The sequence below is a fragment of the Somniosus microcephalus genome, chromosome 5 (assembly GCF_052327205.1).
Source record: "Somniosus microcephalus isolate GS21.2 chromosome 5, FLI_Smic_1.0, whole genome shotgun sequence".
In the NCBI taxonomy this organism is placed as follows: Eukaryota; Metazoa; Chordata; class Chondrichthyes; order Squaliformes; family Somniosidae; genus Somniosus; species Somniosus microcephalus.
The window spans coordinates 169,482,921-169,506,767 of record NC_140991.1 but is presented as its reverse complement, the minus strand read 5'-3'; the positions used below and the strand labels follow the sequence as shown (position 1 = coordinate 169,506,767).

Here is a 23,847-nt window from a genome sequence, read left to right as displayed (position 1 = left end):
ACTTGGTGTGGTTTGGAGCCGTCGGGAATCCCACAGTTCAAGTTTAAAAATAGGGATTAGGCTAAAAACTGCCTGTTAACTACCTGTTAACAGGCAGTTAATTGGCACTAATCCCTTCCCGCCTCAGGGAGGCAGGTCCCAGTGCGGGGCGGGTACCCACCTCCTTTGAAACTGGCATGGAGGCGGGTTGGGGGCGGGATGGGGTCGGGACCCCCGATTTCGGGAATTTAACCCCCCGCACACCTCAATCCCGACTCCACGGCACACTGACAATCGAGTCCAAAGTGTCACACTATCCATGCCGTGTCATTTTGCTTACAATGCACAAGAACCTATTTGCATAAATAAAGAATACTTTCACATACGCAACACAATTCATAGCCTATCACCAAGGTGTTTTATAGCAGAATAAAGAACTTTATATTAGACTAAAAGAGACATAACTACGCCATATGGATGCAATTTTCAAAGCCACATATACCTCACCTTCAACCATGCTACCTGTAAATGAGTTCTTTGAAAATATGAATATTTGTCAACTTTAAGCTTAGTAAAGTAGCAAAATAATAGGAACTGTTATTTTTTGAAGCTCTGTAAATCTGTGCTGCCAAATTTGGACACTGCACAATAAATAACTAGATGCAATCTTCAAATGCAGTAATAGCATAGATGATCTCCAGTAAATTAAATCACGTTCCAGTAATTTAAAGCTGTAGAGCAGGTATTAGACAGTATTTGAACTATCTGAGATAATATTGTTGGTCGCAATATGTATATATTCCCACTAAAATCTTAAATTCATGGCAGCTGCAGTAAAGAGGAAGTTTCTATGCGTCTCACTACCCTTTTTAGCAACAGGCCTAGGATTGAATAAAATATTTGATTTTGAGGCTGAATACATTTGAAATAGCACCTTGAAGATAACTATGTTGTTAGCATACTATAAAGATCCCTGGCAATAGGCCCTAGAAAACCAATACTAGATGATTGTGATTGGTTTATAGCTACAAAGACAAATTGGCTATTGTCTCTTATGTCATATTGATTACTAACCCAAAAAATTAAATTAGACCTCTATGTATTAGTGTATGACTAGTAACCTAATAAAATGTACATAGTATGTGCTCCCTACTGCTTCTATAACATATGCACAGGTGATACTTCACAATGTACTAATCTGATTTCAATCGTGATTCAGTTAGGCCTTGAAGCTAAGGCCGATGAACCAACAAGGTATTTGGAAACCATATCCATTCTTATAAACTTGTATCCTTTTTACATATGACTCGTGCCAGAGGAGGAATTGGTGAGAAATAATAAGCCTTGTGTGTAAAATGTTGTAAACATGTCCTGATTCCCACTGATCTCACTGTTCTTCACTTACCATTAATTATGCACTTACCATGTCCCCAGTGTTGATGCCAAGGCAGTGTAGGTACAAATGGATCAAAGCCTCTGCTTAGGCTGGTGAACCTTCTTGCATGTGCAAACTGCTTCTTGATAGGTACTTCTGCATTGTAGTCGGTTCTTTTTCTCTCTAGAATAACTTTAATGCAAAATAAGAAAACCACTGAACACAAGAACAGGAAAGCTCTACATGCTACTTCAACAGTTGCACTTCTCTACCTGCAAATCTGCAGCTAAATATAGCTCAAAGTGTTCTTCATACAACAGCTAATGTTTCTTTCTAATTGAATATGATAGAAGCTAATTACTGTGTTTGCATTAATAGACTCAAAATAGATTCAGAAACATTGGGGATGAAATTGGTCTTGGGCGATAGTGCAATGGAATGGACAAAATAATTGGGCAGGGTATAAAAAGGGCTGTCGATTCACTACCACCCATTTTGTGCTACCACCCCAAGGCCAATTTAATTTCCATTGGCAAGGTATGAATGTGGGTCGTCATGTCACGTATGACATTACGGATGTAAAATACTTTTTTTCTAATTCTACTTTATAAAATAGAGGTTTAGAAATTGCTGACAAATATTTTTTTTTAATCTCGGCCATAAAAATATTATAAAATTCACTGAATACATAATAAGGTAAATTAAAAAAATTTCCTGTGTAAATGGCATACCACACAACAGGCTAATCACAACCCTGGGGGTTAAGCCATGTGATTCAGGGTTATTTAAAGACCTCGGTACCAGAACCCTTTCAAAAATAAAGCTGCTGCACAGAATTATAACTAATGTCACCATCCTTTCCTTAAAGCATCCTTTACAACAGTGACTACACTGTACAGGTGAGTCATTGGCTGTAAAGCACTTTGGGACATCCTGAGGTCATGAAAGGCTCTATATAAATACAACTTCTTTCTTTTATTTGAGGAGATAAAATTGAAGTCAATGGAAAAGAAAATCGGGCAGAGCGTGAACAAGAAGCCGATGTGCTAGCGCCTGTTTTTTGCTTCACCCCCATTAAGTACTTGAATGAGGTCGGCCACCTCTTCCGAGCGAAAGGGTTGAGTTGACATCAGTCATGTTCACAGGGTGCTTCTGCAGGAATTCTCTTCCCTCTGTGTACATTAACTCCGCTCTGTTGCATTTTCTGACTCAGTTACTCCTCCAAGCAATTTCAAGCTCTACGCCAACAAAAGATATTTAACACTAAAGGATGGACAACTATCAGCAGAAAATAACATGGGGTTCATCTTAAATCACCTGGCGGAAACTGTGTGGGTGGTCAGTTGACACTGAGCAGGTTACTTACCCAATCATAACTCACCCCTTTCCCGCCGCCAACTGTAATCTTAACCTGTAGGGATCTGCGGGCGACTAAGGCCGGAATTTTCAGAGGTAAGAACGGGTGGGTTGGAGGTGTGAGGGGGAAGTGAAAGTTGGAAAAATGGGAACCCTGACCCCATTATGCCTCCAACTTTCACCTTGCACTCAGGCGGGACGGGGTGGGGGGGGGGGGCGGGCGGGCTGCCAACCCACTCCCAAGAGGAGGGTTGGCAATTTACACATGGTAATGAGGCCTAAAGCCTCTACTTTAACCTGCTGTGCAGGTTTTACTGCAGGCGGCCGGGGATCCCAGAGCTCAGGATTCCCGGTGGCTGCAACGAGGTGGCCTCAACCTCGGGGAGCAATCCTTTGGGCCGGGAAAAGCAGGAGTGCTTCCTCCCAGCCCTGCAAGCTCCCCCACCACCAGCCAGCGGGGGGTGGGGCGGGGGGGCGGCAAAATCCAGCCCTAAATTGCAGGCCTGTAGTTCTCACTAAAGCTCAATAGGAATGGTTTATTGTGGTTCTCACTACAGTGCAGTAGGAGTGTGGGCCCATGGCCATAATTCCTCAAAAGGTGAGTTAGTGACCTTGCCCACAACATCAGATGCCAAAGAAATGAAAGGCACTTCCGCTCAGGGAAGAAGAGAGGAGCAGAGGCCAAGTCATTCAGGGCAGTTGCACACCTTCGCGGTGTTTGGCATTGTGCAGGACCCAAGGAGGGGAATGAAAACTAACAAGGGGATAAAAGAGCCTCTGAGGAAAAGAAAAATCCCACAGCAGTGAAAAAACAACTGGTTTCCCAGTTTCATTCTCGGAGGTGCCTTTGATCTCAATCACTCGGTAGGATACTGTGGTGTTGTAGGCCGGAGGTTTCCCAGTCCCGAGCGTGCGGGTTTGGGAGCGGGTCAGCAGCAACAAACACGGAAATTGCCAGCATGACGGGAACCTGTCGTCATCCCGCCGACTTCCGCATTTAACTTGGGCGCATTTCCCAGCGCGGCACGGACCCGCTCGGAAGAGGCGGCTGACCTCATTCAAGTACTTAAATGCTTCTTGAGAAACCCTTAAGAGGGTTTTGAACAGCAGCTTTTGGCTTTAACTTCAGGTGCACGGGATTCACGCACCTCGTGAACCTTGCTTGTGATGGTAAGTGAGAAAGAAAGACTTGCATTTATATAGCGCCTTTCACGACCACCGGACGTCTCAAAGCGCTTTACAGCCAATGAAATACTTTTGGAGTGTAGTCACTGTTGTAATGTGAGAAACGTGGCAACCAATTTGCGCACAGCAAGCTCCCACAAACAGCAATGTGATAATGACCAGATAAACTGTTTCTGTTATGTTGATTGAGGGATAAATATTGGCCAGGACACCGGGGATAACTCCCCTACTCTTCGAAATAGTACCATGGGATCTTTTACGTCCACCTGAGAGAGCAGGCAGGACCTCAGTTCAACGTCTCATCCGGGAGGTGGAAGCTCAGTGGCCATTGTGTGAGTGCATTAATTGGGAGCTGGGAAAAACACATAAATATTCCCACATTACACCTGATTACTTGGCTAATGGAAAGGTTCTTGCTGACTCAGTTTTGTGCAGAGATTCAGTTGTCAGCAGTTAGAACGTAATTTCTGCAACCTCGAACCCACTCTCACCACATTGCTAGTCACTATCACAGCGTTGAGGGATTGGGCCTCTGATCTCCACTTTACCGGGTATCTATTAGATCACTATGCGTGCTCTTATGCTCTCACACCTTGGACCTCAGAATCAGACCAAGGTGAGCCCCACCACCAACAACATCAGCCACAACACCAGCAGCAGCAGCAATCACAACAGCAGCCTTCTCCTCAATGACCTGATGCTCCACAGGAGAGGGGGTCAGCACAAGGCTGCACCGCGCTGGAGGCGATACCCACAACACAAGGCATACAGGCAGAGGATGAGCTTCCTGGACATGACTGAGCAGCAGTGCTTCAGGAGGCTCAGACTATCGGGCCAGGTTGTTGCAGACATTTGCAGCTTGCTGGAGGAAGACCTGCTGCCTAGAGGACCTGGTGGACATGCCTTAGTAGTGGCTGTCAAAGTCACCAACACCCTCAATCTCTTCACCTCAGGCTCCTTCCAGGGACCTGCAGCAGACATTTGCAACATCTCGCAGTCGGCCACCCACAGATGCATCACCCAGGTGACCGATGCCATGTTTCACAAGTCAGCCAATTATATCAACTTTGTCACTGATGAAGCCAGTGTTACTGAGCGGGTGGTCGGCTTTGCGGCTCTGGCTGTCTTCCCACAAGGGCTTCCAGTCCCTCAATGTGCAGCTCGTCTGCAACCATAAAAAGATCATCATGCAACTGTGCGCCAGATCCCTGGCAGTGGTCATGACTCTTTCAAGCTGCGCCAGTCCACCCTCCCTCAGTTATTTGCATCTCCAAACAGACTTACCGGTTGGCTGCTTGGAGACAAGGGGTATCCACTGAAGACATGACTCATGACATCCTTGAGGAGACCAAGTAATGAGGTCAAGGAGCCTTAGAATGAGAGTTACATGTCCACCAGATGTGTCATAGAGCAAGAAATAGGCATGCTGAAAATGCGCTTCAGATGCCTTGACAGATCTGGAGGAGCCCTTCAGTACGCACCAGCCAGGGTCTTTAGAATCATTGTTGTTTGCTGCACCCTACTCAATATAGCACAGCAGCGAGGATTGGAGCTGCAGGAGGAGCAAGACGCAGAGCGCACAGCCTCTTCAGAGGAGGAGGAGGAACAGGTGGAAGACGAGGAGGAGGAGGAGGAACCTGACATGGAGATAGCACCAGCAGTGGTGCGCATTGCTGCCCGGGAGGCCCGGGATGGCCTCATAATGGCCAGATTTACTTAACTTGCTCCAGTGCACCCATATAGCTGCCACATGCTGTACTACATTCCCCCCCACCCCACCCAACAACACCATAAAGCAACCCTACAATGAACAAGCCATTCCTCTCACCCAAACCCCTATTGCTCGAGGTTAAGTAATGTCACACCATTCACGCCAAGTAACAAGGCCACTTCCCAGGAAGCAGGCAAAAATGGACAACACCGGAAAGTGGCACAAAGAAATAAATTTATCTGTGCCATAAATATAACTGGAACTAACATTTGTTCATACACCCATGTGCATACCCTTGTGCATCTAGGGTTGTATCTTTTTTCTTTTCTGAGTGCTTCTACAAGGTGCACCCCCTGTGGCTTCAGCAGAGGTAGAGGCAGGCTGCTCACTTCCCTGCTTTGACTGCTGTGACACTTTTGGTGGACGTCCTCTGGGTTTTGGAGCCTGTAAGGACCTCGCCAAAGACTGCTCCTCCTGCAACTGTGCAGGGGCAGACTCAGCCATTGGGATCCAACAAAGCATGTGGGGCTCTGACTGAGGGGGGAGGCAACAGGGGAGAAGTGGGACCGCTTTGAGAAGAGCCCCCACCTCTATGTGCCCTCTTACCATCATCCCTCTCATGGGCCACCCACACCTCCCTGCTAGGAAGAGGTGGAGACCACCTTGCTGCACAGCAGTGGGGCAATGAACGCCCAAGTCTATGTTTATATCCCTCCTAGGGACGAGGTCTATGATCCTCTGCCATCTGTTGTCCACAGCAAGCATTGCTGCTCCATGCAGGTGGCCATCCTTTCCATGGAACAGCACATCGTCATCATCGCCTGTGAGATCGTAATGCTTATGTTGGAGATTGACTCCTCCATTCTCTGCACATTTGCAGACATTGCGGCTGCAAAAGCTGCCAGAGCCTCTTGCAATTGTTGCTGCCCCTCCAAGATCACCCTCTTTCTCGATGGCCCCCAAGGCTCAGTGTCTGTATGCAGCTCAGCAGAGCTTGGAGCGTCCTGCGCCCTCCATCGAGGAGCCTCCACTGCTGTCCCTGTCAACACCATCTGCTCTTGCTCACTTGTGATGTGAGAGACACCAGGTGACAACACTACTCTATCTCACACAGGGCTTCCTCCTCTGCTGGAGTCAACTGAGTGAAGACTGGAGGGCCGCCTCCGGTTCTTTGCCTCTCCCTATTGTTCTGGGATCTCTTCTCCAGCAAGGAGGTAAAGAAGAGACGTTTGAGTGAGACTGATAGAAAGAGCGTATGGAATGGATGGGATACATCTGTAGAGAATGACTATGAGGGAGTGGCATGACATTGCCAAATGGCCTCCTTCTATGGCGTTACTTGCTGTGATTGCATTAGGATGAGGGTGAGGGTCAGTGATGGTTGGTCAGATGGGGATGTGAGTATGTACATAGACAGAGAGGGATGGGTAGACCTGCATAATAGGTTGGTGTAAGGAATGATGTGTAGGAGTAGGCTTAGGAAGGCAGAGTGATGGGATTGTGGTGACAGGCACATCAGGATGAGTGTGGCATTGTACTCACCTTTCCTGACTGGCACTGGCTCCACCTCCTCCTGACCTCAACCATGCTGCTGACCTCCTCTGCAATCTCCAACCATGCCCTTTTGGTGTCTTTGGGTGGTCTTTTGCATCTATCGCCAAGGAAGAGGACCTCCCGTGCTCTTACTGCCTGCACCAGAACATCGAGGGAGGCATCGTTGAATCTTGGTGTGGCCCTCTGCCTTTGTGTCTCCATGACCTACACTTTTATCAGTTTTAGGACACTACTCAGACCTCTAGATACCAACTTATTCACTCCTACATCAACCTTCAAATGAGATGTGTGCATGGCTGCTTTGGGGAAGGAGGGCTGAGGGGAGATGCAGAGAGAAAATAGGCAGGAAGGTAATCCCTATCCATTTTAGTACACCTCCCAGTGGCTAGCTTAGAGCAGCATTTAGAGAGTGCTGAGAGCAGATAACCCATGAGGTCAGCTTCCTGATACTATAAAATTTAGAGCATTTTCTCTTGTTCCAGTACTACAAAGATAGTTATTCTGTTTATGTTAAAGTTTAATGTAGTTCATTTATTTGAAATCAAATGCTAACATCAGTAGGGAGAGGGTGAGTCTGTGGGGACTTGTGATTGCGTGGCCCTGTATCACTTCTGAGTCACTAATTACCTCACCAAGCATTTTACAGGTCTTTGGGTGGGCACAACTGTGCTTTCATGACATACTCCAAATGATATCCAAAAGTTTCCATCAGCCATTGAAGTTAATATAGAGTAACATTGGGCAGGGTGTAAAGTGGGCATCCGGCCTGATTCCATTTCATTCCCGCCAGGTGAGTTAGGTTAAAATCGGGGCTTAATAAAAATCCCTGTAACACTGCTTAAATGTGTTTGCATTAGAAATTGTTTCATTCAGCTTTCTAATTGTTACAAAGCTTTCTTCATATGCAAAAAAAAACTGATTTAAATGTTTTTAATCCTAGAAATTGCTATTTGTATTGTGAGGCGATCCAGTGGATATAGTATATTCTGATTTTCAGAAGGCATTCGATAAGGTGGCGCACAAGAGGTTGTTACACAAGATTAGGGCTCATGGGATTGGGGGCTAATATATTAGCATGGATTGAGGATTGGTTAACGGAAAGAAAACAGAGTGTAGGAATAAACGGGTCATTTTTGGGATGGCAGGGTGTAACAAGTGGCGTGCCGCAAGGGTGATGCTTGGGCCTCAGCTATTCACAATCTATATCAATGCCATAGATGAGGGGACCAAGTGTAATGTATTCAAGTTTGATGACAATACAAACTAGGTGGGAAAGTAAGCCGTGAGGAGGACGCAAAGAGGCTGCAAATGGATATGGACCAGTTTAGTGATTGGGCAAGAAGGTGGTAGATTGAGTATAATGTAGGGAAGTGTGAACTTTGGTAAGAAGAATGGAAAAGCAGAATATTTTTTGAAAGGTGAGAGACTAGTAAATGTTGGTTTGCAGAGGGATTTGGGTGGCCTTGTACATGAATCATAGAAAGTTGACATGCAGGTACAGTAAGCAATTAGGAAGGCAAATGGTATGTTTGCCTTTATTACAAGGGGGTTGGAGTATAAGAGTAAGGAAGTCCTACTACAATTGTACAGGGCCTTGGTGAGACCACATCTGGAGTACTGTGTACAGTTTTGGTCTCCTTACCTAAGGAAGGATATACAGGAAACTCTCTTTTTACCGGCACTTAAATAACCGGAAATCTCTCTTAACCGGCAAAATTCAGGAGTAGGTTTAGGTCAGTTTTACTTCATGTTAGTGGCTGTGTAACCGGGGTTCCTGGATCTGTGGCCATGTAACCGGGGTTCCTGCACCTGTTGCCATGCAACAGGGATGTCTGGATCTGTGGCCGTGTACGGGGCTCTCGTACCTTAGTAAGTATACCTCTCTGTAATCCGGACTTTTTGATCAACCGGCACCACGCCGGTCCTGTCGGTGCCGGAAAAAAGAGTTTCCTGCACTTGACTTGGAGGGGGTGCAACAAAGGTTCACTAGACTGATTCCCGGCATGAGAGGGCTGACCTATGAGGAGAGATTGAGTAGATTGGGCTTATATTCTCTGGAGTTTAGAAGAATGAGAGGAGATCTCATTGAAGCATATAACAGTCTTAGAGGGCTTGACAGGGTAGATGCTGAGAGGTTATTTTCCTTGGCTGGGGAGTCTAGAACTACGGGCCACAGTCTCAGGATAAGGGGTTGGCCATTTAGGACTGAGATGAGGAGAAATTTCTTCACTCAGAGGATGGTGAATCTTTGGAATTCTCTATTCCAGAGGACTGCGGATGCTCAGTTGATGAGTATACTCAAGACTGAGATCGCTAGATTTTTGGGCACGAAGGGAATCAAGGGATATGGGGATAGGGCAGGCAAGTGGATTTGATGAAGAAGTTCAGCCATGATCTTACTGAATGATGGAGCAGGCTAGAGGGCCCGTATGGCCTACTCCTGCTTCTATTTCTTATGTTTTTATGTATTAGCATAGACACTTAGCACATTCCTCTCTCTGACACTCCTCTAACTACTACTTTAACAAAAGTATTAACTCATTTATTATAAATAGGCTAATGCCTCAAATAGCAGGCAGAGGGTTGTCATATGAATACATTAAGCATTCATATAATATTACTGCAAACAATAACTCCTAGGCTTTAGTGTCAACTGCATCTCCACAGTACTTAATGTATGAATACTACTCAAACATAGTGTTAAAATTCAAGCAATCAGAATGAACATGAAAATGCTCGATAACCTAATTCTGTCCTGTTGGTCTACTGAGCAGTGGTATGACTCCAATTGAATAATATCTCCAAGCCGTCTATTTTTAACTCAGGCAGTGAGCATGATATTCACACTACACCATGTCAGAGCATCCCCTGTTAGCTTTGCACCACTCTATTTCATTAGGTTGCTGTATAAAATATAAACAAATTAACGTGAAAAATCCAATATCTTGGACACACTGTATAAATATAGCCTTCCATGGGATTGAGGAAATTGCTTAGTCATTATCCTGGTCTTCAGAAACCACTCATGACATTGTTGCTTACTGGTTATGACAACAAGTTTGGGCTGCCCTAAATTGACATTAACGAGCCAACATATCTAAGCGATGTACAGTATTATTTTTCAACATATATGCAGGCATTGAATTGCAATCCCAACATTCTGTCACTATGGTTTGTAAATATAGTGCTTCTATACATATATAATGTGGGGTGAAATTTGGTATGCGTTGTGCCCACTTGTAGAGCATAAAATGGGTGGAAAACATACCAATATAGCAGCCCAACCTGCGCAGGCATTGATTCCATTTGTAGAGCCCATTTTGAAACAGGCATAATGCCTCTTGAATATGTTAATTAGGAGCTTAACGGCTGTTGAGAACCACTTGGCAAAATGAGTTCCCGATGAGCAGGGCGCACATTGGGCTCATGATTCTTCAGCAGCCCCCACGCCCACAAACTAAAAGTAAGTATGGATCATTTTTTTTTCTCAAAAAAGCCCTTCCTATGGAGCCAGGCATAGCAAGGTTGCTCTGCTGATGCCATAGGTGTTGCAATCGCACCCCTACCCCACTGCAGCTCGCTCCAACCCCCCTCCTGACACTTACCTGAGAGATGCTTCCAGCGAGGCAGGCCATCCTAAATTGGATTCTCCCGTTGCGCAAGCTGTCTTTGAAGGCTCCACCAGCTTGCCTCGAGCATGCTAATGAAGTTATGTTTTAGTGATTTCCCTGTTCATGAACCTTTCGCTCCTGTGTCATAGCGTGCTGGCCATATAACAATCATCACTTAACAGAAAAACTGACAGACAGCAGCCATCATAGATCCCAACCAAGCTCAGCAAGTCACACAACCCACCAGGCTCGGCTAACTCTAGGCTACCTCTCAGAGTCCAATACCTCCACAAGCCTATAATTCTTCTTCTAATAAGCCTGATCTGGTGGATTAAGGAAAAGGGGATGAAAAGATATAGGAACAGGGCGGGTAAATGTGATTAGAAGTACTTGCTTACATGGAGGGTAAACACAAACATGGACTAGTTGGGCCGAATGGTGGGTTTCCGTGTTGTAACTTCTATGTATTTCTATTTACAACCAAGGCTTTGGTCTATATGTGCCTTCTACTTACATCAGAATGTAATCAGCGCAATATTAAAATTTTAAGTAGGCAAAATCAGAGCCATGGATTTATTCATGTAACTGCAATGAGTAAGTAAAACAAAATGCATTCATTTATGTATTTCATTATTTTTTATTATTTTTATCTGCAAGCAGGAGATCCACTAATATTATAAATAATAGCACAGCTGGCTGTGAGTTTAAGGCAGTAATGCAATTTCAGGGCTCTAATAAACCAGTCAAACTTTGCTCTCACAGTTTGTAACATCACTAGCATCACTTAGTTGAATTATTGCCTTGTAACTCCTATCAATTATCCTGTACCTACACAATACTTGGTAATGGCAAGAAATTATTGGAATTTCATTACATTTTCACGCTGGTGCTGTAACATTGCCATTTGCCTATCTCACCACTTTCCATCATTTCTAGCATGGCCCAGAAATTCGGGTTGGGGGCTTCCCGCGGGTGTAAGCCCCCGACCTGCACTTACCTTGCGCGCCGGCCATTGAGCTGTGGGCCCGCATGAAATTCCAATCCAGGGCCTAGTCCAGCTGCCAGCGCGCAGTGCTTGCGTATCCCAGGGGCGCAGTTAGTTCGATGCGGCCCCTGGGATCACGTGGGCCACGGGGTGCCAATCGGAGCAGGGAATGCTCCATTCATAAGATTGACAGGAAGAGCTGTCAAAAGTTATAAATACTACGGCCCCAAAACATCACTAAATCTTCAAATAAATTAAAAAAAAACATCACATTTTTAAATAAACTATAAATTATATGAAATAACTATTTTAAACAATAATTTAAATTTTTGAAAAAAATAATGTTATTTTCTAACGGGGCTAAAAATAAACTTACCTTGCTTTAAAGTATTTAAAAATAATAAACCTGTGGAAAAAATGTTTTAATTTTAATTAATTCACCACTTACTTTGTAAAAAGCAGGCCTTACGCCTGCTTTTTATATGTCTAACTTCTGCAGACTTACCCTCCCGGGAAAACCTGTAAAAAAAATGTAAGTTCGATGTGCTCGCGCAGCCTCCCCCATGCACGCGTTCGACCTCTGAACCCCTTTGTTCAGGGGAACGGAAGTGCCGGTTTCCCGCGCATGCGCAGTGCATGCAGGAAACCAGCACTTCCATTGGGCTTACGGGTGAGTAGCCCATGCGTACTCACCCGTGGAGACCCGAATTTCTGGGCCATCATATATCTTGTACATTTGTGACAAATACTAGTGATGAAAAGGGGCAAGTGGGGAGTGATAAGAGATGGGAAAACAATGGTGGCTGTGGAGTTCATTTAATTAAGGCTCAGAGGAATCTTAAAGAAAACGTTTTAGTGATTTCCCTGTTCATAAACAGCCTTCCAATATAAGCAGAGAATAACTTTTATTTGAAGAGTGAGAAACAATGTAGAACAGTGGGAGAATTAAGCAAATCTGCTTGGCCTACCCAATCATGCAGATACATTCTGATACATTTAAATACCCTGCTAAAGGTGAAGCTGTGTGCAAGTTCTTTACTTATTGATTTGATTTATCAGTGGAATGAATCATTTTAGAACATCAGTAACAATTTTGCACCAGAACAAAATGAAATCCAAAATGATTATCTTTTTTGGGGTCATCCCAATACTACGGCTGGGAATTTATTTTTGAAATACTCCCAGTCTGCCATCATAACTTTGCCAGAGGTACGACAGGATTCCGGTGAAGATACGGTGGCGGAGAAGGAGCAGCTCTGAGGTAATTCCCAACCAATGAATGAGGATTGTTCTTAAACCTTTGACCTTCTCCTTTTTTCATAAAAAGGCATGGAGGGAATACAGTGGATAGAATATGGACATAGTTACACCTATTTTCTGGACAGAAAATGGAGCAAAAATGTCTAATTTCACCTGTGCCTCAAGCCACATTGGTATTGGACGATTTTCAGATGTCCTGGGTGATGTGCCTCAATAATTCCGAGACTCGAAGTTAGCAGAACAAAAACAAGGCTTTTATTAACTTAGAAAGTAACACGTAAGAGAGAGAGATGTCTTCCTTCTGGAGACTGAGGCCAGACTGAAGCTAGCTTACAAACGGGGCCAGGTATGGGCGGAGCCCTACACACAGCACATTCCAGCACATTCCAGCATACAATACAGCACATTCCAGTACACAATACAATGAGGTCTGGGGGAAGGGAAATGACACTGAAACCGATCTCAGTCACAGGCAGTGGTGAATGGAATATTTCATCACATTCACCCCTTCTATAGATTTAGTCTGTTCGGGGGTTTGATAGTCCTCTGCGACCGACGTGGCTGTTGCGGTGCCGCGGGTGTCGGCTGGGTGTCCCCGGTAGCCTCCTGGGTCTCTGCCGGGGGTGCCGCCAGGGTTGTTGGAGGGGTAGTTGGTGGGGGTGCCATTGGTCGGTGTTCTTCCGGGGGTGATGAAAGAATAGTGGGTGGGTAAGAGTTGCTGTGATCGTCGTTGCCGCTATTGCCGTGGTTGTTGTCGATGCCGGCTGGGGCGACGTCTTTTATGGACACGGTGTCCTCCCTTCCGTCGGCGTGCCGGACATATGCGTATTGGGGGTTGGCGTGGAGTAGGTGCACTGGCTCCACGAGAGGGTCCGTCTTGTGGCCCCTCACATGCCTTCGCACGAGTACTGGACCTGGGGTGGAGAGCCATGACGGCATGGATACGCCTGAGGTGGATTTCCGGGGAAAGACAAACATTCGTTCATGAGGCGTGGTATTAGTGGCCGTACACAATAGCGACCGTATCGAATGGAGCACATCCGAGAGGACTTCCTGCCAGTGGGAGATAGGGAGGCCCTTGGTCCTTAGAGCTAGAGTGACTGCTTTCCATACTGTCCCGTTCTCTCGCTCCACTTGGCCGTTACCCCGGGGGTTGTAGCTGGTGGTACGGCTCGTGGCGATCCCCTTGCACAGCATGTACTGGCGTAGCTCTTCAGTCATGAAGGACGCCCCCCTATCCATATGGATGTAGCTCGGCATACCGAACAGGCAGAACAGGCTGTTGAGGCATTTAATGACCGTGGCGCTGGTCATGTCTGGGCAGGGGAAGGCGAATGGGAACCGGGAGTATTCGTCCACAATGTTCAGGAAGTAAACATTGCGGTCGACGGACGGGAGGGGGCCCTTGAAATCTAAGCTGAGCCGCTCAAAGGGCCGTGTAGCTTTGATTAAGTGGGCTCTATCTGGGCGGTAGAACCGAGGCTTGCACTCAGCGCAAGTGCGGCAGTTCCTGGTCAGGGACCGAACTTCCTCAATCGAGTAGGGTAAGTTACGGGACTTTATGAAGTGGAACAGCCGCGTGACCCCTGGGTGGCAGAGGTCGTTGTGGAGGGTCTGTAGCCGATCCCCGGTGGCGCTGGCACACATCCCTCGTGAGAGGGCGTCAGGGGATTCGTTAAGGGCCCCTGGCTGGTAAATGATGTCGTACTCGAAGGTGGAGAGCTCGATCCGCCACCTAAGAATCTTATCATTTTTAATCTTCCCCCTCTGTTTATTATTGAACATAAACGCTACCGACCGCTGGTCGGTAAGTAGGGTGAAGCGTTTGCCGGCTAGGTAGTGGCGCCAGTGGCGCACTGCCTCCACGATGGCTTGGGCCACCTTTTCCACGGAGGAGTGTCTGATCTCGGGGCCCTTGGAGGGTCCTCGAGAAGAAAGCTACGGGCCGCCCCGCCTGGTTGAGGGTGGCCGCCAAGGCGAAGTCAGACGCATCACTTTCCACTTGAAATGGAGTGTTCTCGTCCACTGCCTGTAGCGTGGCCTGCTCAATATCCTGCTTAATGCTTTTGAAGGCGGCGTGGGCCTCAGCAGAGAGCGGGAAAGAGGATGCTTTCAAGAGGGGGCGGGCTTTGTCGGAGTAGTTGGGGACCCATTGGGAATAATAAGAAAATAACCCCAGGCACCTTTTCAGGGCTTTGGGAGTGTTGGGCAGGGGCAGCTCCCGTAGGGGGCGCAATCGGTCGGGGTCTTGTCCGATTTCCCCATTCTCCACCACGCTGCCTAGTATGCAGAGGCGCGTGGTGTTGTAAACGCCCTTGTCCTCGTTGTAGGTGAGGTTGAGTTTTTGTGCGGTTTTCAGGAACCTCTCGAGGTTCGAGTCGTGATCCTGCTGGTTGTGACCGCAGATGGTGACGTTGTCGAGGTAGGGGAATGTTGCCTGCAAGTGGTGGTCATCGACCATGCGGTCCATCTCCCTCTGGAAGACCGAGACCCCATTCGTCACCCCAAAGGGGACTCTGAGGAATTGGTAGAGGCGTCCCTTCGCCTCGAAGGTGGTGTACGGGCCGTCCTCTGGTCTGATAGGGAGCTGGTGGTACGCTGACTTGAGGTCGATGGTGGAGAACACCCGGTATTGGGCGATTTGGTTCACCATTTCTGATATGCGGGGTAGCGGGTAGGCGTCTAGTAGGGTGTACCTGTTGATCGTTTGACTATAGTCGATCACCAACCGTTTCTGCTCGCTACCCCTTACCACTACCACTTGGGCGCACCACGGGCTGTTGCTGCGTTCAATAATGCGCTCTTTCAGGAGCCTGTCTATCTCGGTCGCGATAAACCGCCTGTCCTCCCAGCTGTACCTCCTGCTTTTGGTCGCTATTGGCCGGCAGTTAGGGGTAAGGTTCGCGAATAGCGAAGGCGGCTTTACCTTCAGGGTAGCCAGACCGCACACTGTGAGGGGCGGCTGGGACCCACCGTACTTGAGCGTGATGCTTTGGTGGTTGCACTGGAAATCCAGGCCCAAGATCACGCTCGCACATAGGTTCTTCATGATTAATACTTTAAAATTATCATATACAGTTCCGTTAACGCACAATTGTACCGTGCAGTAACCCAGAATGGTCGATGTCTGGGTTTTGTCAGCCATAGAGATGGTACCCTGAGTAGGGACCACCTTTAGGGAGAGTTGTTGTGCCAGTTCTGGGTGGATAAAGCTCTCCGTGCTTCCACTGTCAATTAAGCATTTAACCCGTTTACCTCGATGTCCACCATTGATCTGGATAGCGGGTGCGGCCTGGTCTGGTCCACTGTGACCGATGCCACTGTAGGGCCCTGATCGATACAAGATGGCGTCCACGCTGTCTGCTCACAAGATGGCGGACCCCACGAGGTCGGGCAAGATGGCGTCCAAGATGGCCGCTCCCACGGCGCACACGCGGCGGTGGCGGGTTTTCCGGCGGTTGGTTTTCCGGCGGGGTTCCCTCTGCACACCTTCCCGAAGTGCCCCTTCTTACCGCACTTAAAGCAGGTGGTGCCTTTCGCTGGGCACAGGTTTCTGGTGTGCTTTGGCTGCCCGCAGAAGTAGCAGTTGGGTCCCTGACGCGTCGCGGCTGTCGTAGGGCTTCTGGGGGGAGAGCGGGGCCCAGCCGGTGTCGGGCTGTCGGGCGGGGAAGATGCCTTCCAAGATGGCGGCGGCCTCGGTGCACACGTGGCGGCGTGGACGGCGCGGGCTGAAGAGTAGGCGTCCGAGTTTCTCTGGGCCACATCCAGGGATCGCGCGGTGTCCGCAGCCTGTTTCAGGTCCAACCCCGTTTTTTCCAGCAGTCTTTGTCGGATGTAAGTGGAGCTGAGGCCTGTGATGAAGGCATCGTGAACAAGCTCGTCAGTGTACACTGCGGCTTTTACATCTCGGCACTTGCAGTCTTTGCCAAGCATTTTCAGGGTGCTTAGGAACTTCTCCACCAATTCCCCAGGTCGCTGTGCGCGGGTAGCGAGCAGGTGCCTAGCATACACCTCATTCGTAGGCTGCTGGTAATGCGCCTTTAAGATGTCGCAGGCGGCCAGGTACATCTCGGCGTCTTGGATGAGGGGGTAAACCCGGTGGCTTACCCAATTCCGCAGAATTCCGAGTCTCATCCTCGCAGCGTCCGTAGCGTCTTTGACGGCTGCGGAATTGTCCAGGAAGAATTCCATACACTCAAACCAGTGTCCGAAGCGTGCTGATGCGTCCGGAGCATGTTGATCCAAATCCAAACGTTCGGGTTTCAGGAGTTGATCCATAGTGTTGAAAAATAAGTTAATAAAATTGATGTGCCTCAATAATTCCGAGACTCGAAGTTAGCAGAACAAAAACAAGGCTTTTATTAACTTAGAAAGTAACACGTAAGAGAGAGAGATGTCTTCCTTCTGGAGACTGAGGCCAGACTGAAGCTAGCTTACAAACGGGGCCAGGTATGGGCGGAGCCCTACACACAGCACATTCCAGCACATTCCAGTATACAATACAGCACATTCCAGTACACAATACAATGAGGTCTGGGGGAAGGGAAATGACACTGAAACCGATCTCAGTCACAGGCAGTGGTGAATGGAATATTTCATCACACTGGGCTGCCTCCTAAAACAGGCATTCGGCTCCTTGCACATGCTAATGAGGGACCTAATGTCTGGTTTAGATTCCTTGCAATCAGTTGGGTTGCCCAGTTGCCGGATCTGCTCTGCTGAGGATTTCAGGGCAGGATGCGGCCTAGGAACCGGCAGCTACTGTAAAGGTAAATTTTAATTTAAAAAAAATTCATCTGTAGCCAGCAGGAGCAGGAGTGCTCCTCCCCGCGGTTCCACAGCACTCTTGATGGCCAGTGGCAGCTGCAATCGGCCCCCCACCTTCCTGGCACTTACATGAAGGCCGCTGCCGGCAAGGCCCGCGGCCTGAAGTTTATATGCTGAAATGGATAAACTGCTCATGGAAGCACGACAGGTGCCAGCAGCTTACCTAATTTATTGAGGTAAGACCGGAGGCCCAATTTTGGGCAGGCCTCGGGCCTCCCTGCTTAAGCAGCACTGATTCTGGGCCCCAAAACTTTTTTTTTTAGTACAGTATAGGTAAGGAAAAAGATAAAACTAAACACCAGGTCGACCATTCTGACAGCTACCAAAGCAAGTGATACCAAACTCATGGAAGCTCCCAATAGAAAGGCTAAGCATGTGCGGATTTAAAATTGAAACTCCTAACTTCCAAATGGCCTGATGTTCGGTGCTGTCACAGAAATCGCTGATGAGTAAAATGTCATTCTTTGGTTAGGCAGGGAGCATTTTTATACAGATTTCCACAGTGGCAGCATTTGCAAATCAATAAGAAGAGATACTTTACCGATTCTGATGCAAAGTCTGAATCTAATTTTGTGTTATAGCAATGGTATTTAGAAAGGACTTTATTATATAAGATGAAAAATCCACTGATTCAAAGTGGTGTGTCTTAACCGAGAGGTGGACGTGTGTGGTAAACCACTTTTATCGTTCACTATCGTTACACTATGGTTATCACTGTTTATATCGTTACACTATGGTTATCACTGTTTACACTGTTGTATCACTACACAAGGTCACCTCTTGTCACGCTGTTATACCTGGGCTGACCACAGCTGACTCCGCCCATGGCTCCGCCTGCTTGCCCAGGTATAAAGGTGGTCGACTGGCTGGTATTCCTCCTTGTTGGATCCGATCACCCACGAGGGTGGGCTTTGTTATTTAGCCAATAAAAACCTATAGTTACTATCTTAACTCGTCGCTTTTCATGAACTGAATTGATAGGTATATCAATTTTATTGGCTAAATTTTGAAATGTCTACAACGGAGCAGCCAAACGACCAGTCAGACGTACAGCCTCAGCCAAACGGCCATCTACAACAGCCCCAGCAGCCGGCCTGGCTACGAGCCCTCCGGCCGCCGTACCTGGATCTAAACCCACAGGCTGCGAATTCAGCCCTCGACTTCGAACACTGGCTGAGGTGCTTTGAAGCCTACCTGGGAGAATCCGGCGTGCCTCCGGCGTCCAAGCTAAGAGTTCTGACCGCTCAGGTGAGCCCTAAAGTATTTGCACTCATCCGGGACATTGCCACATACGAGGACGCCCTCAACCTGCTAAAAGAACAGTATCGGAGCCCTGTAAACTCAATGTACGCCAGGCATCTCCTAAGATCCCGCTCGCAACAGCCAGGAGAGTCGGTTGATGATTTCTTACGGGCGCTGCAAATACTCGGCAGGGACTGTGACTTTAAAGCCGTAACAGCTGCAGAACATACAGATGGAAGCATCCAAGATGCCTTCGTGAAAGGCCTTCGGTCAGACTACTCACGGCAAAGACTGCAGGAATCAAAGGACCTCGACCTGAAAACAGCTGCTACCCTCGCTCGCTCCTTGGAAGTGGCCCATCAGGACCTCGAGGCGTACTCCAGGTACTGTGCTGCGCGACCCTGGGACTCGGGCCCGACCCCGGCCGCAATACCCCTCGCACCGCCGCCTCTGGGACCTACCACAGCGTCGGTGTACCGGAACCGATCGGGACCGCCACCCCCGGTACCGGCTGCGACATCGGAGCCCCGCGATCGGGCCGCCGGCTGCTTCTTCTGTGGCAAGGCGAAACACCCGAGGGCGCGCTGCCCTGCAAGAAACGCGACCTGCTCCAACTGCCACAAGAAAGGCCACTTCGCGAAGGCCTGCAGGGGGAAAGCCATAGATGCCAGCAGTGCCTCATGCGAGTTGTGGGGGCGGCCATCTTTCATCAAGGCCACAGATGCCAGTATCCCCTCGTGTGAGTCGTGGGGGTGGCCATCTTTGATCAAGGCCACTGACGCCGGCAGTGCCTCATGTGAGTTGTGGGGGCGGCCATCTTCTCCGCCATCTTATTCAACGTCGTGGGCGCCGCCATTTTGTTCACCACACTCGACCGCCACCTTGTCTCCAGACCCAACCACCACCTCACCCGCAGACTACAGCAGCTCGCTCAGCCATACACTAGCCTCCGTCACAATTGACCAAGCTCGCCCGCATCACCTGTCCAAGTCCATGATGGACATCAAAGTAAACGGCCATGCCACGACCTGCCTGTTCGACAGCGGAAGCACGGAGAGTTTCATCCATCCAGACACGGTGAGCCACTACTCCCTCACTGTCCGGCCAACGCGCAACCGGATCTCGATGGCGTCGAGGTCCCATTCTACAGACATCAGCGGCTACTGTGTTGTGACCCTGTCGGTTAGGGGCACGGAGTATAAAAATTTTAAACTTCTCGTCCTGCCCCAGCTCTGCGCTGCCGTCCTACTAGGGCTGGATTTCCAATGCCACCTCCAAAGTGTCACTTTGGCATACGGTGGACCCCTCCCCCCACTCACAGTCTACAACCAGCAGCTTTCAAACCGCCCACCGCGTACCACCTGCGGCCTATCCACCCTCAAGGTCCCGCCCCCCTCCCTGTTCGCTAACCTCACCCGCGACTGTAAACCCGTCGCTACCAAGAGCAGGCGGTACAGCGCCGGGGACAGAGCTTTTATTAGCTCTGAGGTGCAGCGTCTCCTGAAGGAGGGCATCATCGAGGGGAGCACCAGCCCCTGGCGTGCCCAGGTCGTAGTCGTTAAGACCGGCAATAAAAACCGCCTGGTCATCGACTACAGCCAAACCATAAACCGGTACACCCAGCTGGACGCATACCCCCTTCCCCGCATAGCTGATATGGTCAATCAGATTGCACAGTACCGGGTATTCGCTACCATTGACCTTAAGTCGGCCTATCACCAACTCCCTATCCGCCCTGAGGACCGCCAGTATACCGCCTTCGAGGCGAATGGCCGCCTCTACCACTTCCTTAGGGTTCCCTTCGGCGTCACCAACGGGGTTTCGGTCTTCCAAAGGGAGTTGGACCGGATGGTTGACCAGAACGGGCTGCAAGCCACGTTCCCTTATCTAGATAACATCACCATCTGCGGCCGCGACCGGCAGGACCATGATGTTAATCTGGAGAGATTCCTCCGTACGGCCGAACGGCTGAACCTCACCTACAATAAGGAGAAATGTGTGTTTAACACCTCGCATCTTGCCATCCTCGGCTGCGTAGTAGAGAACGGAGTCATCAGCCCCGACCCTGAAAGAATGCGCCCCCTCATGGAGCTTCCCCTCCCCCACTGTCCAAAGGCGCTGAAGAGAACCCTGGGGCTCTTCGCCTACTATGCCCAATGGGTGCCCAATTATGCGGACAAAGCCAGACCCCTCATGAAGTCCACCTCCTTCCCCCTGACGGCAGAAGCATGCGCAGCCTTCTCCCTCATAAAGGGAGACATTGCTAAGGCCACAATGCACGCGGTGGATGAGTCTATCCCTTTCCAAGTGGAGAGCGATGCATCCGACTTCGCCCTAGCTGCAACCCTTAACCAGGCGGGGAGACCTGTGGCCTTCTTCTCAAGGACCCTCCAGGGCCCTGAGATCCGACACTCTTCGGTCGAGAAGGAGGCCCAGGCGATCGTGGAGGCAGTACGACGCTGGAGGCATTACCTGGCAGGCAAACGATTTACCCTCCTCACCGACCAGCGTTCGGTCGCTTTTATGTTTAATAACAAGCTGAGGGGCAAAATCAAGAACGACAAGATCTTGAGGTGGAGAATCGAGCTCTCCACCTATGATTATGATATCTTGTACCGGCCTGGTAAACTGAACGAACCCCCAGATGCTCTATCACGAAGTACATGCACCAACGCGCAAATTGATAGACTGCAGACCCTCCACAACGACCTCTGCCACCCCGGGGTCACCAGACTTTACCACTTCATTAAGGCCCGCAACCTGCCCTACTCCATCGAGGAGGTCAGGACCATGACCAGGAACTGCCAAACCTGTGCCGAATGCAAACCGCATTTCTTTAGGCCGGACAGAGCAAGCCTGATCAAGGCCACCCGCCCCTTCGAGCGCTTGAGCATCGATTTTAAGGGGCCCCTCCCGTCCTCTGACCGTAATGTGCACTTCCTCAACATTATTGATGAGTACTCCCGTTTCCCCTTTGCCTTCCCCTGCCCAGACATGACCAGTACCACGGTCATCAAATGCCTGAACGACCTCTTCGCCTTGTTCGGGTTCCCGAACTATATACATAGCGACCGGGGCTCATCCTTCATGAGCGAGGAACTTCGCCAGTTCCTACTAGCGAGAGGTATTGCTGCAAGCAGGACCACCAGCTACAACCCCCAAGGGAACGGCCAGGTGGAAAGAGAGAACGCGACTGTCTGGAAGGCCGTTCTCTTAGCCTTAAAGTCTAAGGGCCTCCCAACCTCTCGCTGGCAGGAAGTCCTCCCGGCAGCGCTGCATTCCATCCGGTCACTGCTTTGCACTGCCATTAACGCCACCCCCCATGAACGAATGTTTGTTTTCCCCAGGAAGTCGACTACGGGAACCTCGCTACCAACATGGCTGACTTCTCCGGGGCCCGTCTTGCTGCGAAAGCACGTGAGGGCCCATAAAAAGGACCCCCTGGTCGAGAGGGTGGACCTCCTGCACGCCAACCCCCAGTACGCCTATGTGGCATACCCAGACGGGCGGGAGGACACAGTCTCCTTACGAGACCTCGCACCCTCGGGCACCCCTGAGACACCACCGTTACCCCCCACCACCCCCCCAAATCCAGCCCAGGTAGATGGCATGCCGGAAGCCCACGAGCCTTCGCCGACCACGCAGACACCAGCATTAACATCGGATACTGCAACACTGCCGCCGCTGCTGCGCCGATCAGAAAGGCTTACCAGGCCTCCGGACAGACTGACATACCCGAACTGGTAGTATACTTCACCCCGCCGGACTCAAATTTAAACAAGGGGTGAATGTGGTAAACCACTTTTATCATTCACTATCGTTACACTATGGTTATCACTGTTTATATCGTTACACTATGGTTATCACTGTTTACACTGTTGTATCACTACACAAGGTCACCTCTTGTCACGCTGTTATACCTGGGCTGACCACAGCTGACTCCGCCCATGGCTCCGCCTGCTTGCCCAGGTATAAAGGTGGTCGACTGGCTGGTATTCCTCCTTGTTGGATCCGATCACCCACGAGGGTGGGCTCTGTTATTTAGCCAATAAAAACCTATAGTTACTATCTTAACTCGTCGCTTTTCATGAACTGAATTGATAGGTATATCAACGTGTAGCTCACCAGACATTTTCAGAGTGGTGTGTCTGAACCGAGAGGTGGACGTGTAGCTCACCAGACATTTTCAGAGTGGTGTGTCTGAACCGAGAGGTGGACGTGTAGCTCACCAGACATTTTCAGAGTGGTGTGTCTGAACCGAGTGGTGGACATGTAGCTCACCAGACATTTTCAGAGTGGTGTGTCTGAACCGAGAAGTGGACGTGTAGCTCACCAAACATTTTCAGAGTGGTGTGTCTGAACCGAGAGGTGGACGTGTAGCTCACCAGACATTTTCAGAGTGGTGTGTCTGAACCGAGAGGTGGACGTGTAGCTCACCAGACATTTTCAGAATACACTATTTTTTGCAGCAGTTTGAAAGATGAAAATGATGAAATTTGCAATGATAACCATCAAGTCCAATTGTCCTTTCCTGTGAGATATTTTTGCTTGATACAAATTTCTGCTTTACGATCAAGCTTGATAAAACAAGATCCACTTCAGGCCAATTTTGGCTCATGAATAGATTTCTTACCGTTCATTTTAATGGCATTGATATGTCCAATCAGATTTTTTTCAGTTCTATTTCTTAGACTGTGACAGCAGGGAAGGTAGGATTATCCAAGAGAGAAGCCTGGCTGCTAACTGTCTAATAGTGCTGTAG

The 23,847-nt window shown here is 48.9% G+C and overlaps 1 protein-coding gene across 1 annotated transcript in view; it reads right to left on the bottom strand.

Moving 5' to 3' along the window:
* Positions 1-23,847, bottom strand: part of LOC147117434 (histone deacetylase 9) — a 1,471,293-nt gene that overhangs the window by 1,042,456 nt on the left and 404,990 nt on the right. The window contains exon 3 of the mRNA XM_085988432.1: positions 1,403-1,546. Within this exon, the coding sequence (XP_085844558.1) occupies positions 1,403-1,546 (144 nt within the window). The remainder of the gene's footprint in view (positions 1-1,402; positions 1,547-23,847) is intronic.